At 49.6% G+C, this 21,959-nt stretch overlaps 1 protein-coding gene across 2 annotated transcripts; it reads right to left on the reverse strand.

The window, feature by feature from the left end:
• Positions 1-1,546: 1,546 nt before the first annotated feature.
• On the reverse strand, positions 1,547-21,833 carry zfyve28 (zinc finger, FYVE domain containing 28). Of its 2 annotated transcripts, XM_084680922.1 has the most exons (14): positions 21,468-21,833; positions 12,302-12,442; positions 8,570-8,707; positions 8,159-8,361; positions 7,906-7,995; positions 7,322-7,411; positions 6,962-7,063; positions 4,738-6,228; positions 4,402-4,497; positions 3,525-3,688; positions 2,969-3,085; positions 2,755-2,856; positions 2,407-2,510; positions 1,547-2,247 (listed from the first exon to the last, which is right to left on the reverse strand). In XM_084680922.1, the coding sequence occupies exons 1-14, from the start codon at positions 21,501-21,503 to the stop codon at positions 2,116-2,118; spliced, it is 3,006 nt and encodes a 1,001-aa protein (XP_084537048.1). In that variant the 5' UTR covers positions 21,504-21,833; the 3' UTR covers positions 1,547-2,115. The 2 variants fall into 2 exon arrangements, with proteins under 2 accessions (XP_084537048.1, XP_084537056.1); XM_084680930.1 differs by lacking the exon at positions 4,402-4,497.
• Between the last annotated feature and the right edge of the window lie 126 nt (positions 21,834-21,959).

Below are 21,959 nucleotides of genomic sequence, written 5' to 3' on the forward strand. Positions count from 1 at the left end.
CCCACAGCCGCTCGTCATCCACGTGGGCTCCTAACAAATTTAAGAGAATAAATAGAATAATATGAAAAGAAAACAAATGTCTGTAGTACTCATATTATCAGTTATAAAAAAGAGACATACAGCACCACTTTTTGAAACCAATAAAAGTCATTTATTTTATACATTTACATTTAAAACTAGAAGACATTACGTTTTCCAAACGTTTCACAGCTCTTATCATTAAAATGTTCAAGTGTTTACAAAATAAGAGCAAGCTCTGAAGTAACAGGATATCCAGTCCTTTAATTACTACATGATTCCTTTTATACAGAAAAAAGTAGCTTTATACATTTACATAATTTCCTTTGTTCTTTATAAAATAAAATAAATTATAATCTCTTGAAAGTGTCTTAACTTCCTCAATAAAAATAAAACCATTGAAATAGTCATGACTCGTGAGTGAGCTAGACAATGTGAAGCCTGAGAGTTAGCTTGAAGTCAGAACAGAATTGACATAACTGGTCCGGCCTTGTAGTGGAACACGTTTGCCAGATCAGCCAGTTCACATCAACTCAAGATCATTCTTCATTGTGAGAGATAAATATACTTGGAAGATATCCTGATAGCGGGAGGAAGATAGGAAGCTTGAGCAACTTAGTTTTGTGTGCAGACTGAGGCATTTAGGACAACGTTCAGGAGCGTTCCTTTGTAATAAAAGGAGAGTCAAGAGTCGGATAGAGTAAACTTCTGAACGACAATTTCTGCCAGTAATGAAAACACGAAGCACAGATCCGGTGAGCAGCAGTTAGTGAGACTGTCAGTGTATCAAATAAAAGGTAAAATAATATAATGTAAAATTCTAACTTTATGTAGTAGTTTTGTCTGTCTGACAGACACCTGTAAAGAGCTTCGTTGTGAGAAAGTCGTACTTCGTCGTAACGTACAGAAGGAAGTAGGCCTTGCACAGAATATTGCACGATCAAGTTGGAACGTAAGGTTGCCAGGGGATAGAAACAACAAGCTAGTCAATGACTGGTGTCAATGCACGCGCAGAGCAGAGGTGTGGACACGGGGTTACATCCTCCACTAGGTGTCATCACTGGCCTGGACGCATTATATTAGTGTCGAGTGGAGGAATGCTTCTCATTGGCGTCTAAGATTCCAGAAAACTAAAAATTCAGATTTGGATGCGGTTGGGAAATCATTCAAATACATGCCATATCATATGTTTAAGAGCACAAGGCACAGCCCATATCGTTAAAGGCTACTGTAAATCCTGCATTTCCTTTGAAACACAGCCACTAAAATAAAGCCTCCATTTTGTTAAATAGTACACATTCATTGGCATTAAAAGCACTGTAGGACTCATAACATCGACTTCAAGATATAAAACCATGTCTGTAAATTGTAGCATTTTTTTTTTTGCTTTGCTGAGATAAGTAGCCCGATAATTGTAGCTTTTATTTTACTTCCTTCCAGTATCTGCAGTTAAATCATGACAAACTAAAGAAAACAACGTTCACTAACTATTGTGTCAAACAAGAGACCGGTGGTGCAATGCTAACCGTTATTATCAACATAATTACCTTTATTTACATGGTTATTATGACTTACATTCTTCTAAGTAATCTGAGTCCCGTGGGAGCTCTGGCACAAGTGTGGGAAGCCCGCTAAAGCATAGGAAAATATGTCACAAGACCTTTTATACACAAGCAATAAACCCCGAAAGGTCCAGCGCCTCGCTCTCCGACTCCTAGCGGTGTGCTACAGGTAGCATAGCAACGTAGCGGTTCACAACCTCTGTTCCTTCTCCCTTTCTGGAGGATTGTATAAATCACACCAGGACTGTCGGAACCAGCGCCATGTTCCCTTTTAGCAGCATCACGAAAACAAACTACAAGGGTCTGGGCCAAGTTGGTGTGTCTCCATGTCGCGTTTCTCTGCTCTCTCAACCAGGCAGTCCTTGTTCCAGCCTGGCAGATAATCGGTTGGTTGGCGCAATAAGGGGTATTGGCTCCGTATGCAGCATAGGATCCAGCCATTGCATATGCTCATGTGGAGGTGGTGTGTGTGTGCTCGTGTGCATGTGCTTGTGCGTGTGTGTGTGTGAGAGAGAGATAGTCCTGTTCCCAGGGGTCAGACGCCGGTCTTGTCGCTGTAGAAGGGCGTGACGTGGAACATGTAGCAGTGTGTGCACACCCTGACGGCCTTCACCTGGCCGTAGCGAGGCAGAGGGGCGGAGTGGGAGGAGCAGCGAGAGCAGAAGATCTGGAGGAGGGGACACAGAGCGACACGTGAGGGGACAAACCACCACATCACAACAACTCTCTACCGGCCGAAGACGAACGACGTGTCACTGGGATGATGCACAAATGGCCCAGCAAGTTTACTGTCGAGTTTTGGTAGTGCGTGTGTGTCTAGCCTCACCTTCCCACAGCTTCTGCAGTGGTGTTTCCTGCGTATGACAGTGAAGGGGGCCTTGCAGGCGATGCATGAGTTGCAGGCCTCATCAGGGACCCAGTCTGGGGGGTCTGTGGTGGAGAGGGAGAGGGGGGAAGAGGGTGGTGTGAGCGTTTGTTTCGGGTGAGTTGGGGTGAATGTGTCACTTTTGAGTATTCAAGCTGTTGAGTGACGTTTCTGTCGCACATACTCCTTGAATTGTGTGTATGTGTGCAAGGATGCGTGTATATATATATATATATATATATATATATATATATATATATGTGAGGATTTGTGTGTGTGTTTGTGTGTGTGAGGAGAGAAGTCGCTGACCTTCGAACTGGCCCTCGCGGGCCTTTGCAGCCAGCTCAGACGAGGAGACAGTCTCCTGGCAGAGAGCGCAATCCTCCAGCCCAGCACTGCACAGGCCTGGTGCTGGGGGGTGGAACAGCACCGTTTACACAGAGAACAACCAGCCTTCCACGGGCCAGCGCTCCTCATAGGAGCCGTGATTACACAGCACTGACTCTTGTCTCGAGCGCCTCACCTCTCTTCTGCATGTCGCTCTCCCCCTGCTCACACTTGGTCGCCATGACCTCGAACAGCGTCTTCAGGATGCTGCGGAGGTCGCTGGCGTAGTTGGTCTGCAGCTGGTCAGCCACACCTGGTGGAGGGAGAGCAACCATGAGAGAGAGAGAGACAGAGACAGACTGAGACAGAGAGACTGAGACAGCGAGAGACAGAGACAGACTGAGACAGAGAGACAGCGAGAGACAGAGACAGACGAAGACAGAGAGAGACAGAGACAGACTGAGACAGCGAGAGAGAGACAGAGACAGACTGAGAGAGAGAGAGAGAGAGAGACAGAGAGAGAGAGAGAGAGAGACAGAGAGAGAGAGAGAGAGACAGAGAGAGAGAGAGAGAGACAGAGAGACAGAGAGAGAGAGACAGAGAGAGAGAGAGAGAGAGACAGAGACAGAGAGAGAGAGACAGAGAGAGACAGACAAGAGACAGACTGAGACAGAGAGACTGAGACAGAGAGAGAAAAAGGGATGGAGATAGAGAAAGGGAGAGAAAGGGAAGAGAGATGAAGGGCCTCTCACCTGAGATGCAGACGAACAGGCGGTGGATGAGGTCACTGCTGCTGTGGAAGCGGGAGCGGATCTTGTTCCTGGCGGCCATCTTGGCGGCCTGCAGAGCCAGCTGGATCTCCTGGTGGTCCAGATCCTCAGACATCCCCGAGCTTGTGGTCAGACTGCTGACCGGGCTGGGGGGGAAAGGAGCCACGCCACGGAGAGAGAGAGAGAGGGAGAGATTGATGGAGAGAGGGAGAGAGAGAGAGGGAGGGAGGGAGTGAGAGAGAGGGAGAGGGAGGGAGTGAGAGAGAGGGAGAGAGGGAGAGGGAGGGAGTGAGAGAGAGGGAGAGAGAGAGAGAGAGGGAGGGAGGGAGTGAGAGAGAGGGAGAGGGAGGGAGTGAGAGAGAGGGAGAGAGAGGGAGGGAGGGAGTGAGAGAGAGGGAGAGGGAGGGAGAGAGAGAGAGAGAGGGAGAGGGAGTGAGAGAGAGAGAGAGAGGGAGAGGGAGGGAGTGAGAGAGAGGGAGAGAGAGAGAGAGAGGGAGGGAGGGAGTGAGAGAGAGGGAGAGAGAGGGAGTGAGAGAGAGGGAGAGAGAGAGAGAGGGAGAGAGGGAGGAGTAAGGCAGAGGCACACACACAGGGGACTGTTACATTATCATTCTCGGCAGCACACAGACACGGCCGGCTGGAATGCAGCGTGTGAATATGCATCGTTGGAGATGAGTCATGGTGTATTTCTAGCTAGATGAGAGCTTGAGAGAGCGCAGTGACACGGGGGGGGGGGGGTTGACAGATGTGAGCTAGACTACAGACGTTGGCAGGTGAAGACTTAAAGAAACCTGGAAGGTGCGAAGCGCAGAGGACGATGACAGTAGAACACACACACCCACGACGGGTCAGGGGTTACCTTGGTGTGTATGAACCGCTGGTCAGACTACATGTGGTGACAGACACACTCTCACAGTCACTACTGGACACTGAGCTGAGAGGAGAGTCCTGGAAACTGGTCACAACCAAAACAAATCCAAAACAATTAGGGGGAAAAAAATATAAATGTAACATGCAATGGCCAAATAAAAACATGCAGATGGTACGTAGAGTGAAGTGAAAATGATCTCCCCTCTCTCTGAACAGACAAGTGAATGACACAATACAAAAGCCTTACTTCTGACGGGCAGAAAGATGATTACGAACAGAAGACACACGCACACACACACATGCACGCACGACGGCTCACACACACCTAGTGTTCCTCCTGCTCTCCTCTTTGGTGTCCCTATCGGGGTCCCTGGTCCCCAGCCTCTCCCGGCCCCCGCTGGCCTGGGGCCTCCTCACAGTCCTCCACTGGTGGCTGCAGGGTGTGGGCCCCCCCCCGGCTGGGCCCCGATCCTGCGGGGGCCCTGGGGGCACCAGCACCAGGCACTTCTCACAGCACTCAGCCCCCTCCTCCTGCTCCCCCACCAGAGGGCGCTCCGGGGAGCAGCGGGGCGAGGGGGGCGTCAGCTGGGCGGGGTCTCCTCTCTTACCCCCCGACTCCCTCCCTGGGGGAGCCAGGCAGGAGGTGGACGATTGGATGACGGAACCAAGGGGCGGGACTTTGCAGTGTTTGTCCAATCCCAGGCCGAGGGCCAGCCCCAGGCCGGCGGTGTCCATGGAGAGGGCGTCGTCGTGGCCGTCGTCGCAGCTACCGCAGCACACGCAGGAGTTGAGCAGGCAGTGCGTGGCCACCAGGGGGCTGCAGGGCTCCGCCTCCGGGGCGGGAGGGGGGCGGGGCAGCAGCAGCTTGTCCCCGGCCAGCTCCGTCAGGCTGGGAGAGCAGGGGTTAAAGATGACCGTGGCCGACAGCTTCATTCCGCCCATGCGGTTGGCGATGACCTCGGCCGTCTCCGCCCCCTCCAGCCCCACCTCCCAACCGCTGGTGTAGGGGAGGGGCTCGGGGGTGGAGGAGAGGGGGTGGGGCTTGGAGGCTGGGCACTGAGGGGCGTGGCTTTGCGGCGGCGGTGGAGGAGTGAACTCGTCTGATTGGGTGGAGGGCCAGCCGTTCCTGGTGGGGTCCTTCGGGGGGGCGGGGGGCTCAGAGGGGGAGGGGTACCGGGGGACTCTGGCGGGTGAGGTTAGGCCTCCGGTCAACACGTCCAGATCCTCCATGAAGAACACCCTGTCCTCCTCCTCCTGGAACAGGCCGGCCCTGCCCCGACCCCCGGGGGCCCTGCAGGGGGAGGCCTCGGTGCTGGAGGCCCCGCTGGAGCCCCCGCCCCTCAGGGGCCGGTGGGCCGGGGACTGGCCCTGGCTGGGCGGGGACAGCAGCGTGGACATCTCGTCCCCCACGCGGTGCACCATCATGTTGAGCTGCTCCAGCTCCTCCTCGTCGTACTGCATGGAGCAGGCCAGGTCGGCCTCCTCCGCTTCCTCGCACAGCAGGCCCCGCCCCTGCTCCTCGGGCCCCGCCTCCATGTCCTCCCACTCCCTGTCCACCGTCACCACCTGCTCCTCCTCCTCCTCCCCCAGGCCGGGAGACGCATCCAGGACCAGGTCCGTCTGCGCCGTCCCCCCCTCCTGCTCCTCCTCCTGGCTGGAGAGGTCTGGTGCTGGGCTGCTGGGCGGGGGGGGGTCAGCGGTGGGGCCGCAGGGGGGCGTCGCCTCCTTGTCTGCAGGGAACTCCCCGTCCTGAGAGATGCACAGGCTCCTCTCCAGCGTCAGCAGCTCCTCCTCCGTCAGGGTCTGCAGCAGGTCCCTGAGGGAACAACAACAACATCCTCAACAACAACATCAACAACAACAACATCAATAACATCAACATCAACATCAACAACAGTAACAACAACATCAATAACATCAACAATAGTAACATAGTAACTAACAGTAATAATAAGAACAACCACTTATGGATTAGCAAATTAGAATTTTCGCTGCAATACCAAATATTTTCTTTATATAAATAATATATATATCTATATATATCTATATATATATGTATATATAGATATCTATATCTATATATCTCTCTATCTCTCTATCTATCTATCTATCTATCTATATATATATATATATATATATATATATATATATATATAACTTGAACTGTTACATTAGCTGATACTAGCACTGGTGGTAAAGCACTGATGACTGACTCCTAGTTCTGTTGGGAGACCCTGACAGGATAGGGTCTTTGGTGTTTCAAAACCCATTGACACTGTATGACTATGTTTAGCTTGTGTTCTGCTCCTCTCTCTTGCCAACCGTCTCTGGAGGAGGGGATCCCTCTCTGAATTGCTCCTCCCAAGGTTTCTTCCATTTTTTCTCCCGTTGGGAGTTTTTCTGGGAGTTTTTCCTTGTCTTCCTTGAGGGTTTAGGTTGGTTGAGGGGCAGTTCTATGGGCGTATGTGAAGCCCTCTGTGACATGTTTGCGTGTAAAAAGGGCTATACAAATAAAATTGATTTGATTTGATTTGATTTGATAAGATTACCTGATCTTCTTCAGTAATGTCCGGAAGGGCCGGAAGAGCTCAGACATGTCCTCGGGTTTGCGATCGAGGTTGAGTGGCCCTTCAGAGTACACCACCAGACCACTAGGAGAGAGGAAGGGCGGACATGATTTAATCCATACCAGTGAGAGGGAGAAGAGAGAGAGACAGAGAGAGAGGAGAGAGACAGAGAGAGAGAAAGAGAGAGAGAAAGAGAGAGAGACAGAGAGAGGGAGAGAGAGACAGAAAGGGAGAGAGACAGAGAGAGAGAGAGACAGAGAGAGAGAGAGAGAGAGAGAGAGAGAGGGACAGAGACAGAGAGAGAGAGACAGAGAAAGAGGAGGGGGGGAGGGCCAAACTTACCACACAATGGCCAGCCTGGGAATGGTAAACATAAGAGCTGGTTCATAGTCATCGATCATGTCTTGTGAGAGGTATCCCATCTTGAGGGCCCTGGGACAATACAGAGGACAGGCGACAGGAGGAGGAATCACCCAGATGTTTAGAAAGCTTGACAAGCCCTGCAACCATCCCAGGGCTGTGATGACACACCACAGACCCAACCTTCCTCTCTCAAACTGAACATAATGTCATGCATGTGTGTTTTAATCACTGTGGACATGCCCTGTATGGTAATGTCTGTCCTCGTATTGTTTTCTATTCTAGATGGAACTGTGTGTAAGAATACATTTAAGTTAAACTGAATTGATAAGTGTCTACCAGGCTCTCTGTGTTAACATTGTGACCGCTCCTTTCTCCCCCTCAACCGCCCCCAGCAGAACCCACTTCCTCCTCCCCTGGCAGAACCCACGTTCTCCCCCTCCTCCGCCCCCAACAGAACCCAGGTTCTCCCCCTCCTCCGCCCCTGAAAGAACCCAGGTTCTCCCCCCTCTCCTCCCCTGGCAGAACCCACGTTCTCCCCCCTCTCTTCCCCTGGCAGAACCCACCTCTCCACGGTCTCACAGAACAGCACGATGACCTCCTGCTGGACGTAGTACTCTTTGGGAGACTTCACAGGCACCATGGCTGACACATAGCTGGGGAGACACGACACAGAGGACCACATGGTCACACACCCTCACGTTCACGATGCCCACGGCGTTACCACACAGGGCAGTCATCATGCTCAGGTAGTTTAGGGGTTAGAGCGTTTGTATTTATTTACAGGGGCAGTGCACATAAATGAACGATGACGCGTACCTGAGCTCAAACTCAGCGAAGAGGCTATCGAAGTGGCGCAGGCCGTCCCGCATGCGGTCGGTGTAGAGGTTGAGGTCTCGCAGGGCCTGGTCCCGCGTGATGTTCCTCACCTCCTCCAGGCTGCGGGTCAGGTCCTTCGCCAGAGGCCTCATGGCCATGCTCTCAATCTCCCTGTTCATGATGATCGAGCCAGCGGCCAGACACTGCTCACACACACACACACATGCAGACACACACACCACACAGAGACACACACACACACATGCAGACACACACATGCAGACACACAAACACACAACAATAGAGTGTTATCCGAACAGTCCCAGACGTGATCATTACGCGGGCCAGACACAGTGGAGTTATTGTAGAGCAGGACAGAGTGAGGGCCTGTGAGGGAACACCGCACTGTACCTCGGCTCCAAACCACAGCTGCCCCGCCAGGTTGTCATGGCGAATCTCCTCCGGGAACTTCACCAAGAAGTCTCTGTTGGCTCTGTCGTCCGGGATACACTCGTCCATGATCTGGTTGATGATGTTTAACACATTGTCCTGCAGACACGGCGGGGGAGGGGGGGGGGGAGAGTGACAGAGGAAGAGATTGAATAAACTGGATGAAATGGAACGGTCAGGAAGTGTTCCGTCGGCCGGGCGACAGGACACAGACGGGCGCGTGCTGTGGCCTGCGAACACTGTGACATGTTCCTGGAAAGCTCGACTTACCTTCGTCCTAACTATGGGGGCTAATCCATGTTGAAAAAGCACTCAACTCCTCACTGGGAATTGGCAGTAAACAATGAGACATGGACATGCTCAAAACAGGGACTATGACAGCTTCTTCACAATTCAATTCCCCCCACCACCACACACACACACACACACACACACTCACACTTAACTAAATCCCCTAATTCCAGCGGTGTAAACACACTGTCACGCACAGCCAGAGCTAATCAAGGGCTTGTGTGCTGCTGGCGTAAACAATGACTAACAATGAGCCAGGCAGCCCGGCGGAGCCATGCTGTGTATGCTCTGATCACGACAGACACAGCTTCCCCCAGCTAACCCCAACAAGAAAGATTAAAAAGGTTTGCGGAGAAACAGCTGAACCACTGCTTCCTTGGTAGCAGTAAAGACCTGTGTGTTGGCTGCGGCCCGCTGCCCGCTGCCCTCCATGGTAAACCACCACGGAGCCCTGGCTCATCGTAAGATGTCCTATCCTCACTGGTCTTGACCGACAATCAGCCGCAGTTTGACGCAAACAGGGTGACCCTGGGTGGATGGGTTGTTGAGGGACACCCTCAAGGCTCTCCCTCTTTCTGTTGCCACCCTCTCCCTCTCCCTCTCCCTCTCCCTCTCTGTATTATTCTGCCAAACTGATTCCTCCCTCGCTCTCTCTGCCAGCCATTCATTGTGTCGCTCATGCAGGTCATGCTGGGAGCGTACTGTTGCCAGGAGGACGTAAGGAGCTTGGCAGGGCAGAAGAGAGCAAGAGTGAGAGACACCAGTGTGCTCCAGAGGAAAGCAGGAGAGAGAGACCAGCGTGCTCCAGAGGAAAGCAGGAGAGAGAGACCAGCGTGCTCCAGAGGAGAGCAGGAGAGAGAGACCAGCGTGCTCCAGAGGAGAGCAGGAGAGAGAGACCAGCGTGCTCCAGAGGAGAGCAGGAGAGAGAGACCAGCGTGCTCCAGAGGAGAGCAGGAGAGAGACACCAGCGTGCTCCAGAGGAGAGCAGGAGTGAGAGACCAGCGTGCTCCAGAGGAGAGCAGGAGACAGACACCAGCGTGCTCCAGAGGAGAGCAGGAGAGAGAGACCAGCGTGCTCCAGAGGAGAGCAGGAGAGAGAGACCAGCGTGCTCCAGAGGAGAACAGGAGAGAGAGACCAGCGTGCTCCAGAGGAGAGCAGGAGAGAGAGACCAGCGTGCTCCACAGGAGAGCAGGAGAGAGAGACCAGCATGCTCCAGAGCAGAGCAGGAGAGAGAGACCAGCGTGCTCCAGAGGAGAGCAGGAGAGAGACACCAGCGTGCTCCAGAGGAGAGCAGGAGAGAGACACCAGCGTGCTCCAGAGGAGAGCAGGAGAGAGAGACCAGCGTGCTCCAGAGGAGAGCAGGAGAGAGAGACCAGCGTGCTCCAGAGGGGAGCAGGAGAGAGACTGGGTGATGTGAAACACCCCCTCACAGCCTCTCGTCCTCCATCCCAGGACCACAGAGAGGTGGTGGGCAGTCTGGAAGCAGTCCGGTCGTTTGCTGGTCCCCTTGGGGGGTGTCCAGGATTCAGAGAGTTAGCTGTGCCAAAGCGACTACTTGCTAACCATGGGGTTATACCACTGGAGAGTAGAACTGTTGATGGATGCAAAACATGACACTAATTTACTGTGAAAGGAAAACCCCCTTTTGCAGAAATATAGCCAGATAAGCTAAGCCCTGACTGAGAGGAGAGGAGACCATTATAATAGCTCTGGAGGGGGAGATGAAGAGGGAGACAGACCAGGACAGCTAATTCTCAGCTGCTGAAAATGCTTAACAGTCAGTCAGCTAAAGGCTGGGTAGGAACAGCACAGGATAACACAAAACGAACACGCAGCGATTCAAGGCACGGTCAATTTGAGGTGATACTGAAGTGAACGAGAGACCTCAGCGGAGAGCTAGACAAGGGGGAGAGAGGAGGATGGAAGAAGGGAAGAACAGGGGAGGACTGAGAGAAAGAGAGAAACAGCTGGGGATTAAGTGATGACCTTATTAAGCAAAATCTCCTCCCATGGTACAGGGGTCTGGAGCTGGGGAGCAGCATGCATGCTGATGCCCCCCCCCCCCCCCCATATCCCAGCATGCATCAGGATGGCAGGAGTCCCTAACTCACACAAGGAAACTGGTTAAGTATCTAGCTCAAAAACCAAATGCTATACTTAAAGAAGTCAATGCCTAACATCAGTCTAAAAAAGCATCATTTAATAGGTCACCATTTGATAGATGATCTAGAATATCCATCATGGTTCACAGAGAAATCTAAAACAACAAATCTTAGACGTCTCAGAAGGAAGGTAAGACTAAACAGGTGTGATCTTGACTGCTTCAGTTGCTCTGGATAAGAGCGTCTGCTAAATGACTTAATGTTATTCGCAACTCAATTGCCATAATCAGTTCCACTTCACTTATTCTTCACACTTCTTATCTAAACACTCACTGGGGGCAGTCTGCTAAACAAGCAGAATGTGTCCACAGACCACGTCCAGACACAGGACTTATCTCACAAACAAGGAAATTAATTTAAGGTCGGGCCAAACAATGAACCACTCAGGTCACTGGCCTTGAGCTGGTCATGTAAACCTGGCTTTATCTAATAACTCTGAAACAACCCTCTTCCATCCCACTAAGCACAGGTTCAGTCAGGTGACCCAAATGGCTTCCAACCAAATCAGCCCACAAATACGTTCTCTGTTGACCCAGTTCCAACACAACTGAGATCAATCTGATCTCATTTAAACTCTGGTCTAATTGTAGTCACTCTGCTGAGCAGGAGTATTTTAGTGGTCTCTTTAATACTGGGTCATAGACTTAACTCTAATGAATTGTTCTGGCCTTGTCGTTTCCTAAGACCTGAATGGGGCAGTTGGTAGTTGGGACCAGAAAAGGTAAGTTAACTGTTTCTAGCCTGAGGCAAAATTCATATGGAAATTGATTAAATTGAGCGAAAATTCAATTTGCTGCCATTCCATTCCCTTCCATATTCCATGTGATTTAAATTTGGATTTTTTGGGGGGGGAAATTATTTTTTTGAATTTTAGTTTTTGAAAAAACGTTATGTGTGGTCTCGTTTTTTGGGGGAAAGGTTATATCACGCACCAAAAAGTAAAAAATAAATAAAAAATAAATATAAATAATACAACAAAATAATACTTTCAATCTTTTGCAACCTTAAAATTTAGATGATTCTAAAGGATTCCTGAAATCTCGTCTTTAATTCTTTTTTTATTTGAATATTTATTTTTTCAAAATTATTTTTTTTGTAAATGTAATAAAAAAGAAGAAAAAAAAAATCACACACACACAACACAATACTAGTTAGTTTCTACAATGTATTTTTGTATGCATGTAATAAATTGACATGAGGTCCAACAGGAAGTAGTAGACCACTGCGGTGAGGGCCGTACCTGACACGAGCGGAACTGGTTGACCAGCAGGGTGCATCTCTGAGGATCCTTCCTGCCGTCCAGGCTGTCCAGCTCCATGGCAACCTGGTTGAGCTCCTCGTCAGCATAGTAGAACTGGGCCAGGAGCTGGGGATCTGTCCTCTGGAGACACAGGGAGGGAGGGGGAACAACGGTCAACACAAGCAAGAACACATGAAGAAGAGGGCTGTGCGTGTGTGTGCGTGCGCTTGTGTGTAGGTGTGCGTATATGCACTTGTGTGTGTGTGTGTATATATACGTGTGTGTCCGTATGAGTGTGTGTATGTATGCTTGTGTGTATGTGTGTGTGTGTATGCATGTGTGTGTGCACTTGTGCACAGGCTCAAGGGGCAGGAAGAGGTAGAACCAGAGAGGTGTCAGCAGATGGTTAATATTGAGTGGAACCTCCCCAGAAGAGCTGGCGTAATTACAGAGCTTGTCAGCGCTGAAGGATCTGTGTCATCATCATCGTCCAGCGTGTGCCCACCCTGCAGGGAGGAGCCCAGCCCAACAGAGCACTCTGTTGCTGGGGAGCACACGTGCAGCCACGCTGCTCACAGCTGGGTGGAGGGCTGAGGGGTGGGGGAGGGGGTGGAGGGGTGAAGGAGGGAGAGAGGGCGGGGTGGGGGAGGGGGTGGAGGGGTGAGGGAGGGGGTGGAGGGATGAGGGTGGGGGAGGGGGTGGAGGGGTGAAGGAGGGAGAGAGGGCAGGGTGGGGGAGGGGGTGGAGGGGTGAGGGAGGGAGGGGGTGGAGGGATGAGGGTGGGGGAGGGGGTGGAGGGGTGAAGGAGGGAGGGAGGGCGGTGGGTGGAGGGCTGAGGGTGGGGGTGGAGGGGAGGGAGGGGGTGGAGGGATGAGGGTGGGGGAGGGGGTGGAGGGGTGAGGGAGGTAGGGAGGGGATGGAGGGCGGGGTGGGGGTGGAGGGGTGATGGAGGGTGGGGTTGGAGGGGTGAGGGAGGGAGGGGGTTAGAGGGCTGAGGGATGGGGGTGGGGGAGGGAGGGCGGGGTGGGGCAGGAATACATCTTCAGGAGGGAGAGCAGATAAGGGCCAGACCTCAAAGAGAAGGTAGGTTGAAATGTTATTATTATTATTATTTTTTAACACAGCAGAGCAGCACACTACTGTGGTTCCTCTGCTCTGCCTCGGCTGTTTAAGACGCTGCTGTGCTGCATGAACACTGCGATTACAGGGAGAACAGTGCAGCACTCAGCCCGCACAAAAAATTCAAAATCTGTATTATCTGAAGACCTACTACTACTGTAGCACAAGGAGGCCTCGATAGGAGAGCGACGCTTCCCACATGGAACGGAGAACATCTTACAAGACCTGCTCCCCAAAGTTTTGCTGCTTCCCCACAGTGAGAGAGCTCCCAATGGGCTGACTGCAGCATCGAGGCAGCAGATGATGCACGACTGTTCCCTCTCTCTCTCTCTCCCCCTCTCTCATCAATAATAAAACAAACAGCAGGAAGAAATACACTGGCATGATCAACCTAGCATCCCAGTCTGCCAGGCACGGCATCGCACAGCATCAACCGTTAAAGAAGAGGCTATGGAGCGCGTGCAGAACAGGCAGGACAGCTGAACAGCGAGCAGGCTGAGAGTGGTTATGCTACAGTAAATGTTCGTGTAAATGTTTCACACTTCTCTCGAGTGTTCTTTCTCACCAAGGTCACGTATATGCTCCATGTCTATATATAAATCACTTGTGAAGGATGGGAATTGAGGGTGGGGCAACCAGCTGCTAAGATATGGAGAGAGAGAGAGATAGAGAATGACAGAAAGAGAGAGGGAGAGAATAGATCTCCTTAGCTGCAGAGATACAAGGTAGCCAGATCTGCTGCACACTGAGCACAGACGCGTGTCTCAATCTGCCATGAATGTATGACTGACAGTATCATCCATCGTATAAATGGTATGAGACATGAAAGGCTATATTGTTTGAAGAGAGCTAATTGGAGTTCATAGCTTATTGGTTAGCCTTAAGTAGTGTATAAGGAAGGATAATTAGGCTCAGTACAGCAGTCACATTGGATACAACAGAGAAGCATCTTCTAAATAAAGTTACAATTACATGAGACTTTCCTTGATCTGTATTGACCCAGTGTCTCCCACTACAGAAGGCCCGAAGATCTCTTCAAACTAAAAATCAGTGAGCAGACGGCACACAAACCGCCCCAAGAACGAGCCTGGGAGCTCGTCAAGGGACAAATTCCTGAAGCAAGAGGTAGATTTCCATGGAGCTCGACTCCAATCGCTGTCTACGCAGTGACGTGTATAACACTAATGTCTCGTCCAAACAGGAAATGGTAGCAGGCCAAGGGTGACGACCTTTTCCACTGAGGGCAAAAGACGGCTCATGCAGACGGCAGGCGTTCTGCTGGTCCAGCCCAGAGGAGGAAGAAAAGGAGCCTTTGAGATGGCAGTGGACCGAAGCTTCTTTCTGCTGCATTCCCCTCTCTGCAGAGAACATTCCAACACCGCTGTATCATGGAGAAAAGTCGATAGTGGAGGACGTTCTGAGCATGTGTGTGGGCCAGGCCTACCATAAGAGGTTAGAAATCCATCTACCAGATGTATCTCTGTAAGCCTGTCTGTTTAATCTCTCCATACATCCATCTGCCCATTTCTGCATTCCTTACATCAGGGAAGTCACCCTCGCCCTCGTCAGCATAAGCAGGGCCCCCAGTCTGTCTGAAGAGACGATCTCCTTTGATAGAGGAGACGTGGCGATGCAGACAGAGCCACCTTGAAGTCAGATGGCGCGAGCAGTTTGAAAGTGAGTGTCCCGTCTCACTTTCTCACCGCATTCATCTGAACCTCATTACTCTAGATCTCCTTGGGAACCAGGCCGCCTTTTCTGAAGTGTTCCTGTCAATACTGACACCTGCGTGACAACTAACCTGTCAGTACAACTCCAGATAGACAAAACCAACACACAACGAAACACATTAGGAATTGAAGGAAGGGAGAAGAAAAAAAAAGAACAACTTTCCAACTGGGGAATTAGGTCAGGGCAGAGCCACAGAGCCATTTCTCTCTCTCTATGGCTCTGGGACAGGGTCATTAGATGAGTTTGAGGCTCTGAACCATGGGAATAACATGTTTGACAAGTTAATATCATGTCATCATGAAGTAAAAAAAACGAAGAAGAGAAAGAAGAGAAAACAAGCCTTCAAGATGAGTCTCCTGCCCTCGAGACTAGTCCTGCCCCGAGCACAACAACTGTCTTGGGTTATAGAGCTAATGATTCAGCAGATCTGGCCGTCTGGGCCCCCTGTGGCAGCGAGTCCTGAAAGAGCTCCTGACGTCACTCGTCCTTGATGGAGGGATGACTCAAACACACTCACCCTTTGTGGCCAGAAACCTGCCATCTCCCATCATTAAGCTGTCCTAACCTCCCCTCCGACAGTTGAGGTGCGCTGTTCTCTTCAACCTTTCCCCGCCTCAACATGGCACATCAAACAGCCTAGGCGAGGTCACGACGACAGGTTCACTTAGCGTTAACGCTTGGGAGTGAATGAACTGAAGGCCGTTTCCGACCCTTCGAGCGTGTTGCCATTGCAGGGTGCAGCGCACCACCTTGCCCGCCCGGAGGATCTCGTCATCCTCCCACATCTCCTCCACCAGCAGTCTGCGGCTGTTGTTCTGAGGCTGCTGAATCATCACTTGGTTTCCATTCACACCGCGAAGAGGTGGCAACTGGATAATATCTGGTGACCAACGGCAGGATGGCTATCCTGCACCTCGTGCCTCCCAGGCTCACTTCACTGACTGGCTGGCTGCTCTCCAGGAATGCCTCTTCTGGCAGCCCAGGCTAATGTTGTGGGGGGGGGCTGTCAACTGCCTGCAGCAGTTCATTTAGCTTCTGGCACTTACTGGCAAACGAGCAGTGGTATCCATCGCATTGTTCCATTGCTTATTCAGTGCTCAGCAGAAAGTGTCGGGCTCCGCATCGGAGCAGGCAGGTTGGAAGAGAAACAAACAGGTGAAGCACCCCCTACCCCAGGTCTGTTCGTCAGTGAAGAACAGAACTGTCTGTAGGTTAAATTATGCAAAATGTTCTACTTTGGTTCCATCTGAACCATGACGTGTTCACTTGTGTGACATTGCATCAAACAGCACGTTTACAGCTTCCGGTTATTGTGTACTCAGTCTTCCAAGCTAGTTATTCCAATCCTCTCTGGTTTTCACTAGAATGCTACAGGCTGTAAGGCAACGGTTAATCTACTGAACCACTGACTAAACTGTGGACCTTGCATCAAGTTGAACACTGTTGAATAATTGCATACTGTGGTTATTGACATGGAATTATGTCTTAATACGGCAGTTTCAACCACAAGATGACATCTTCCGATATATTAGTTGCACAATGCTTGGGAGAGGCTAGGGTCAAACCCCACACAGACGGAACATTACTGAAAGTTCACTTGGTAGGAACAATGTGAACAACCTCACTATGACAGCTGAACAGTAGACATTCTCATCAAAGCCCCCCTTTTGGACCTGGGGAAATCTCTCTGGGTAGCAGGGCGAGTTTCCTGATCTCTCTGGGTTGCAGGGTGAGTTGCCTGATCTCTCTGGGTCGCAGGGCGAGTTCCCTGATCTCTCTGGGTCGCAGGGTTGAGTTCCCTGACTCAGCAGACTCAACACAGCTGTTCCATCTGGGGAGCGATGGTATAATCTGTGTCTGCAGTTCAGCCTCACTAATCTGCTTTTTGATCTGTGATGGAGCCAGACACGTGCCTAGGGCAGGGTCCAGCAGGGCAGGATGGGGCAGAGCGGGGCAGCAGGGGAGGGTAAGAGGATTTGGGCTGCAGGGAGAAGAGCTCCAATCTTCTGGAGGCTGGCCTGACATGTGGGGACACCCCCTTTATGACCCGTGACCACCAGGAAGTTATTATGCAATCATTAATGCTGTTATACAATACAGGGCTATGTTGACTACAGATGGAGAGGGGATTTCACATTTTGAAAAACATCAGCACAACAAAGAGAGTAGGGAGGAGAGCTGAAAGGATGGCAAAGAGGCGTAGCTATCCGTAAGACAGCTTCCTATACAGCTTCCCATGTCGTAACAACTTGATTCAAGGATTTGAAAGCGAAAACGCTAATAAAAAAACAGTCGGCTTTGACCTGTTCCTTGGAGGACAAAAGCAGCACAAAAAAAAAAAAGTCATTTCACATCTACCGGAATAGTCTTGACGATGTCTCCAAAAAAACAAACCTATGTTCTCTAATGAGCACTGACTGTGGTCTGACCTCAGTGAGTGCTGCTCAACCTTCTTCACCGCTGTGGAACATGACTCACAGCGAAACCTGGGCTCAGTCCAGCCCCATCACAGACCGCCGGGACGGAAGCAGTCAGTCGAGGCAGCCGACCGAGGCAGGACCTGACTCCATTCTGTCCATGATGAGACTTCATGATGACCGCTGTGGACATGGGCTGAGGTACTACCGCACACATGATCCATCCATTCAAAACACACAAACAGCCTGGTTCTTTTTCCCCACACTGCCCAGTTCCTACCGTGCGCACTCTGGTCCTTTCTGCCATGGTGCCTTCCATCTGTTGAGAAGATATTTATACACAGGAAGCCCACATGCAATGCCCAACTGTGGGCAAATTTACAGAGCGGAAAATCGCCCGGCAGTCTGATTGTAGGGAAGTTTGAGCGTTCTCTTTCTTAGCTATACCTTCACCAGTATTAAGAACTTAACAACCACCACAACAACAACAAACATCTAAGCTTATCACGACGGATCCTTTACGTCAGATAACGTGCCACTTCCCAAACAGCAAGGGAGGAAGGAAGTTTGCCTGGTTCCTGCTCTGCTCACAGCCTGTCCTCAGCCTCAACACCGTGACAACAAAGGGATAAGGGAAAGAGAGGCATCCTTTCATTTGATCTCCTGCCAACCGTAACCAAGGCCAAGAACTAATCCCATAATATAGGACCCGCTGCCCCCCCGCCCCCCTCCTCACTCACCTGCCCGCTGGACAGTATAACGGGTGCTGTTGTGCATTTCCCACAGCCAGCCTGGCACAGTCACAATCATATAGGCTACTGAAGGCCGTGGGGACTTTGAGGGCTTGCGATCATACCGTATAAAGTCTGTTATCGTCCACTACGGAGCCTGCCGATTACTATTGATGCGTCATAATGCAACGAGAATCAATACAACTTCACTGTCATTATCGGCCCCTGGACAAGTCTCTCCAGCAGAGTTAAATCACCCCAGTAGATCATCTTCGATCATCTCCTACACACACCTAGAACGCGACAGTCAGTTCTCCAGCCTGCAATGAATTTAAAGAGGCCTTCAATTGCCTAGCCTGTCTAGATTTGCACCAGGGGTCAGCTCTCTAAATCCAGCCAGCTGACACCAAATCAATTACCGCACGGCTGTTGGGTAAGCAGAAAGGAGACAACCAGAGAGGTCCAGAAAGCAGGCTGAAAATGCAGGCGTGTTGGTCACCGCTCAGCACTCTCCTGCTCCCTGGGCCTCACTGACTGTGCAGAGCCACCCCACTGCAGACAGACAGGATGCCAATTACCCACGTTTCTCTTTCCTTCTTGTACATTACAGCTATATTTGCTCAGCAGTTGTGTGTCTGTGACGGAAATAAACGGGTGTATTTTATTTCTGCAAAGGCATGTAAAGTGTTCACTAATGTTAACGTTGTTTGGCGTATATAAAACCATCCACTAGTCAGACTATCATACTGTGAGAAAATATGTGTAATGGTGGGTGAGCTATCCTGTGAAAAACTGTGGTTTTATAGCTAAGGCTAGTTATATTGGATTAGTACCATGCTGCTGAATAAAAAATGACATAAAAAAAAGGACTGATATGCACTGTGAAATAAGTCGATATCTGCCTCGCATTCCAGCACTAACCCTCAGTTGATTGGCTGAACAACTGGTAGATGGAGGAGAGAGGATGTATGTTTTTTTTTCTTTCTTCTTCATAGCAGGTACAAATGTCGGGTGTTTAGCAGGGAGACATGAAACAGTGAATTGCGGCGTATCTCAGCCCAGCGGCCAGCCGTGGGAGGACGGACAAGCAGATGGAGCCCAATGTTGGCCGCCTGCTGCTGGTTGTGAGGCTGTCACCCTGACAGATGAGGTGCTGTGTAACTGAAGGTCAGCCCCTGAATGCCTGATAGAATAACACCAGGACAGAAGGAGAGGCTTGGAGGGGAAATCGACAGGTTTAGCCTCCTGACATCTCACTCCCTCTCTCACCATGAGCTTGTCTGTGACGAATGAGAATAGAGGTGATAGAGAGGCCATTTTGGCAGGCTGGAAACTTGATCCAGACCTCATCTGTTTCTGTCGGATGTGCCATGTGAAGTCAAGTGCACATCTTTATGAACACAGACCCCCTAATCCCGTACACTTTTCACCTTACACCTTCCTAGCTTGCCCTCTAGCATGGAAAACCTTCTGTTTTGTGAGTATTTAACGCAGCCTACAATGTAACCTGTGATGCAATGTGAGATCATCACCTCCAGTAAATGGATTGTCACAGACTAGTTCATGTGTAGCCTTCGGCGGATAAAAAAAAAAAAAAAAAAAAAAAAAAAGATAGTGTTGAGTTTTAGACTATTCTAAATGTTTGTGCATTGTCAATTTCTTAGAACATGTGTTGTTAGTTGTCCCATTTAACCAGCAAAAGGAATGTTAGAAAGCTTGCACAGGGAGGGAACTAAACTTAGTTTCTTTTTATTTACACAGTCCAATAGTACAGTAGTCCTCAGAGGAAGTGATATGGTTGTGTTTTTTTTGTTTGTTTGTTGGCACTCCGATAACAAAGTCTGACCGAGCAGACAGGTATGTTATGTGCCACTTGATTAATGTTGCAAGCTACTTTTTAGAAAACTGGATATACAGGTATTGTATTGCTGAAAGGGAGGGGAAAACAATTCAGTGTGACTTCTAGGAAGTATAATGCAGCTCTGGAAATATCAATAGCCTTGCTCCATTCAAGGAGAACATGCTGACTCAACTCCCTTCTATCTCTACGAGAACATAGTTCAATATACAACACATTGTGGATGCAAAATGAAAACCCTATGCAGTGTTTAACAATTTATGTCAGACTAGAATGCTCTTGTAGACTGGACAGAAAGCGAGCTAAAGCAATTAAGATGTTGTTTTCACAAGAATACATGCACACTCTGCACAACACAAGAGACAGCATAAACCTGGACTCCAACAAAAGTGGATTTCCATTTTTATCAAATAATCTAGTTTTTGTCAGTTTATGACAATTGAATCTGGTATCTACTTCATGTTCTACTCTGTAACAGGATCACATTTATTCAGGGACAGATTACTGGAGCCTTTTGCAGCTCAAATACCCCTTGTAGCAAGGAGAAAATGATACATGGCTACATAACCTTCTGGTGATGATGTGAAGGACTATTTCAGACACTCAAGTCTAACCCTCTTACCCTAACCCTAGTCTAACCCTAACCCTATACATTGTATCTATTTTCTGAAACTTATGATAAACGAAGAAAGGCCCACGGTTTATAATAATGTTTTTTCTCTTGAGCTTACTTTGACTCTTTATGCAGCAGTTCGTTTTCACCAAGAGAGAGGATTGGCCCCAGGATCACTGACGCAATTAACAAAGACTGCATAAACTTCATAAAGTCAGGGAGCTGTTGGTTAACATGACAACACCTTGTAGCCTACGACAAAGGCAGTCAGGTACTAAACAGTTCAAAGTTCTGTGTTTTACCTTGGGAGTTATCACACCATAACTAGCAAAACACACAATTGTTTATATAGTCTTTTCGAACAGTAACTTGATGATAACGCAATAAAAGCGACGGGCTTAGTTAGACGTACTGTTATTTTGAAATTAAACATACATAATTTATTTCGTATTAAAGAGTCAATTTTGACAATGTGGTTGAAGTTATTTCCAGATAACCAGCTCAGCAAGCTGGCATGATCTCAAAGGCAACTTTCTTTTCGGCTGGCTAGCAAATAGCATTCACAGCGATTATTGATTGAGAGGAATTGAGAATACTTGTACTTGGTAGCTATAAAAATACATTTATAGTTAGCAAGTTATAGTTTGGGGCAATTAATGACTGACAGTAGAAAGAACATAAAATGCATACATCTTACCTTGGGCTTGTACAGCCACTTTCGAAACCGATTCATCGTTACCTCGCCACCTTACCCCTCTTTTGTCATCAATCCCTCTTTCTACCTGTATGAGATACCAGCAGTCGCTAGCCAGCTAGCTAGCAAGCTACGTGGCTAAAAGGTGAGAAATCTAAAAAATACAGTAGCTAGCTATGGTGTCCAAGATGATAGGGTACAGAGTTGTATGTTTTCATATTTTTCCACCAAAAAGACGATATGTTTTCATAGCCACATAATCAGAAGTAAACTGTGCCTGCTACTGTTCAGGAGCGATGCGCTTGAGACAATCCACCGATAGATTTGCTGTTCTCTCCCTGGCTCTGCTTGATGACAGTCACGTTGACAACACCGCCACCCACTTTCCCAGGGAAAGGCTTGCACCACACGTCACAAAGCCCCACGTCATAATCATTGTTACATTCTATGGCGAGAGAAAAGGATATATGAAATATTCTCATTCGAATGTACAAA

The sequence above is a fragment of the Hypomesus nipponensis genome, chromosome 3 (genome assembly GCF_054491055.1).
Source record: "Hypomesus nipponensis isolate SF chromosome 3, ASM5449105v1, whole genome shotgun sequence".
Lineage (NCBI taxonomy): Eukaryota > Metazoa > Chordata > Actinopteri > Osmeriformes > Osmeridae > Hypomesus > Hypomesus nipponensis.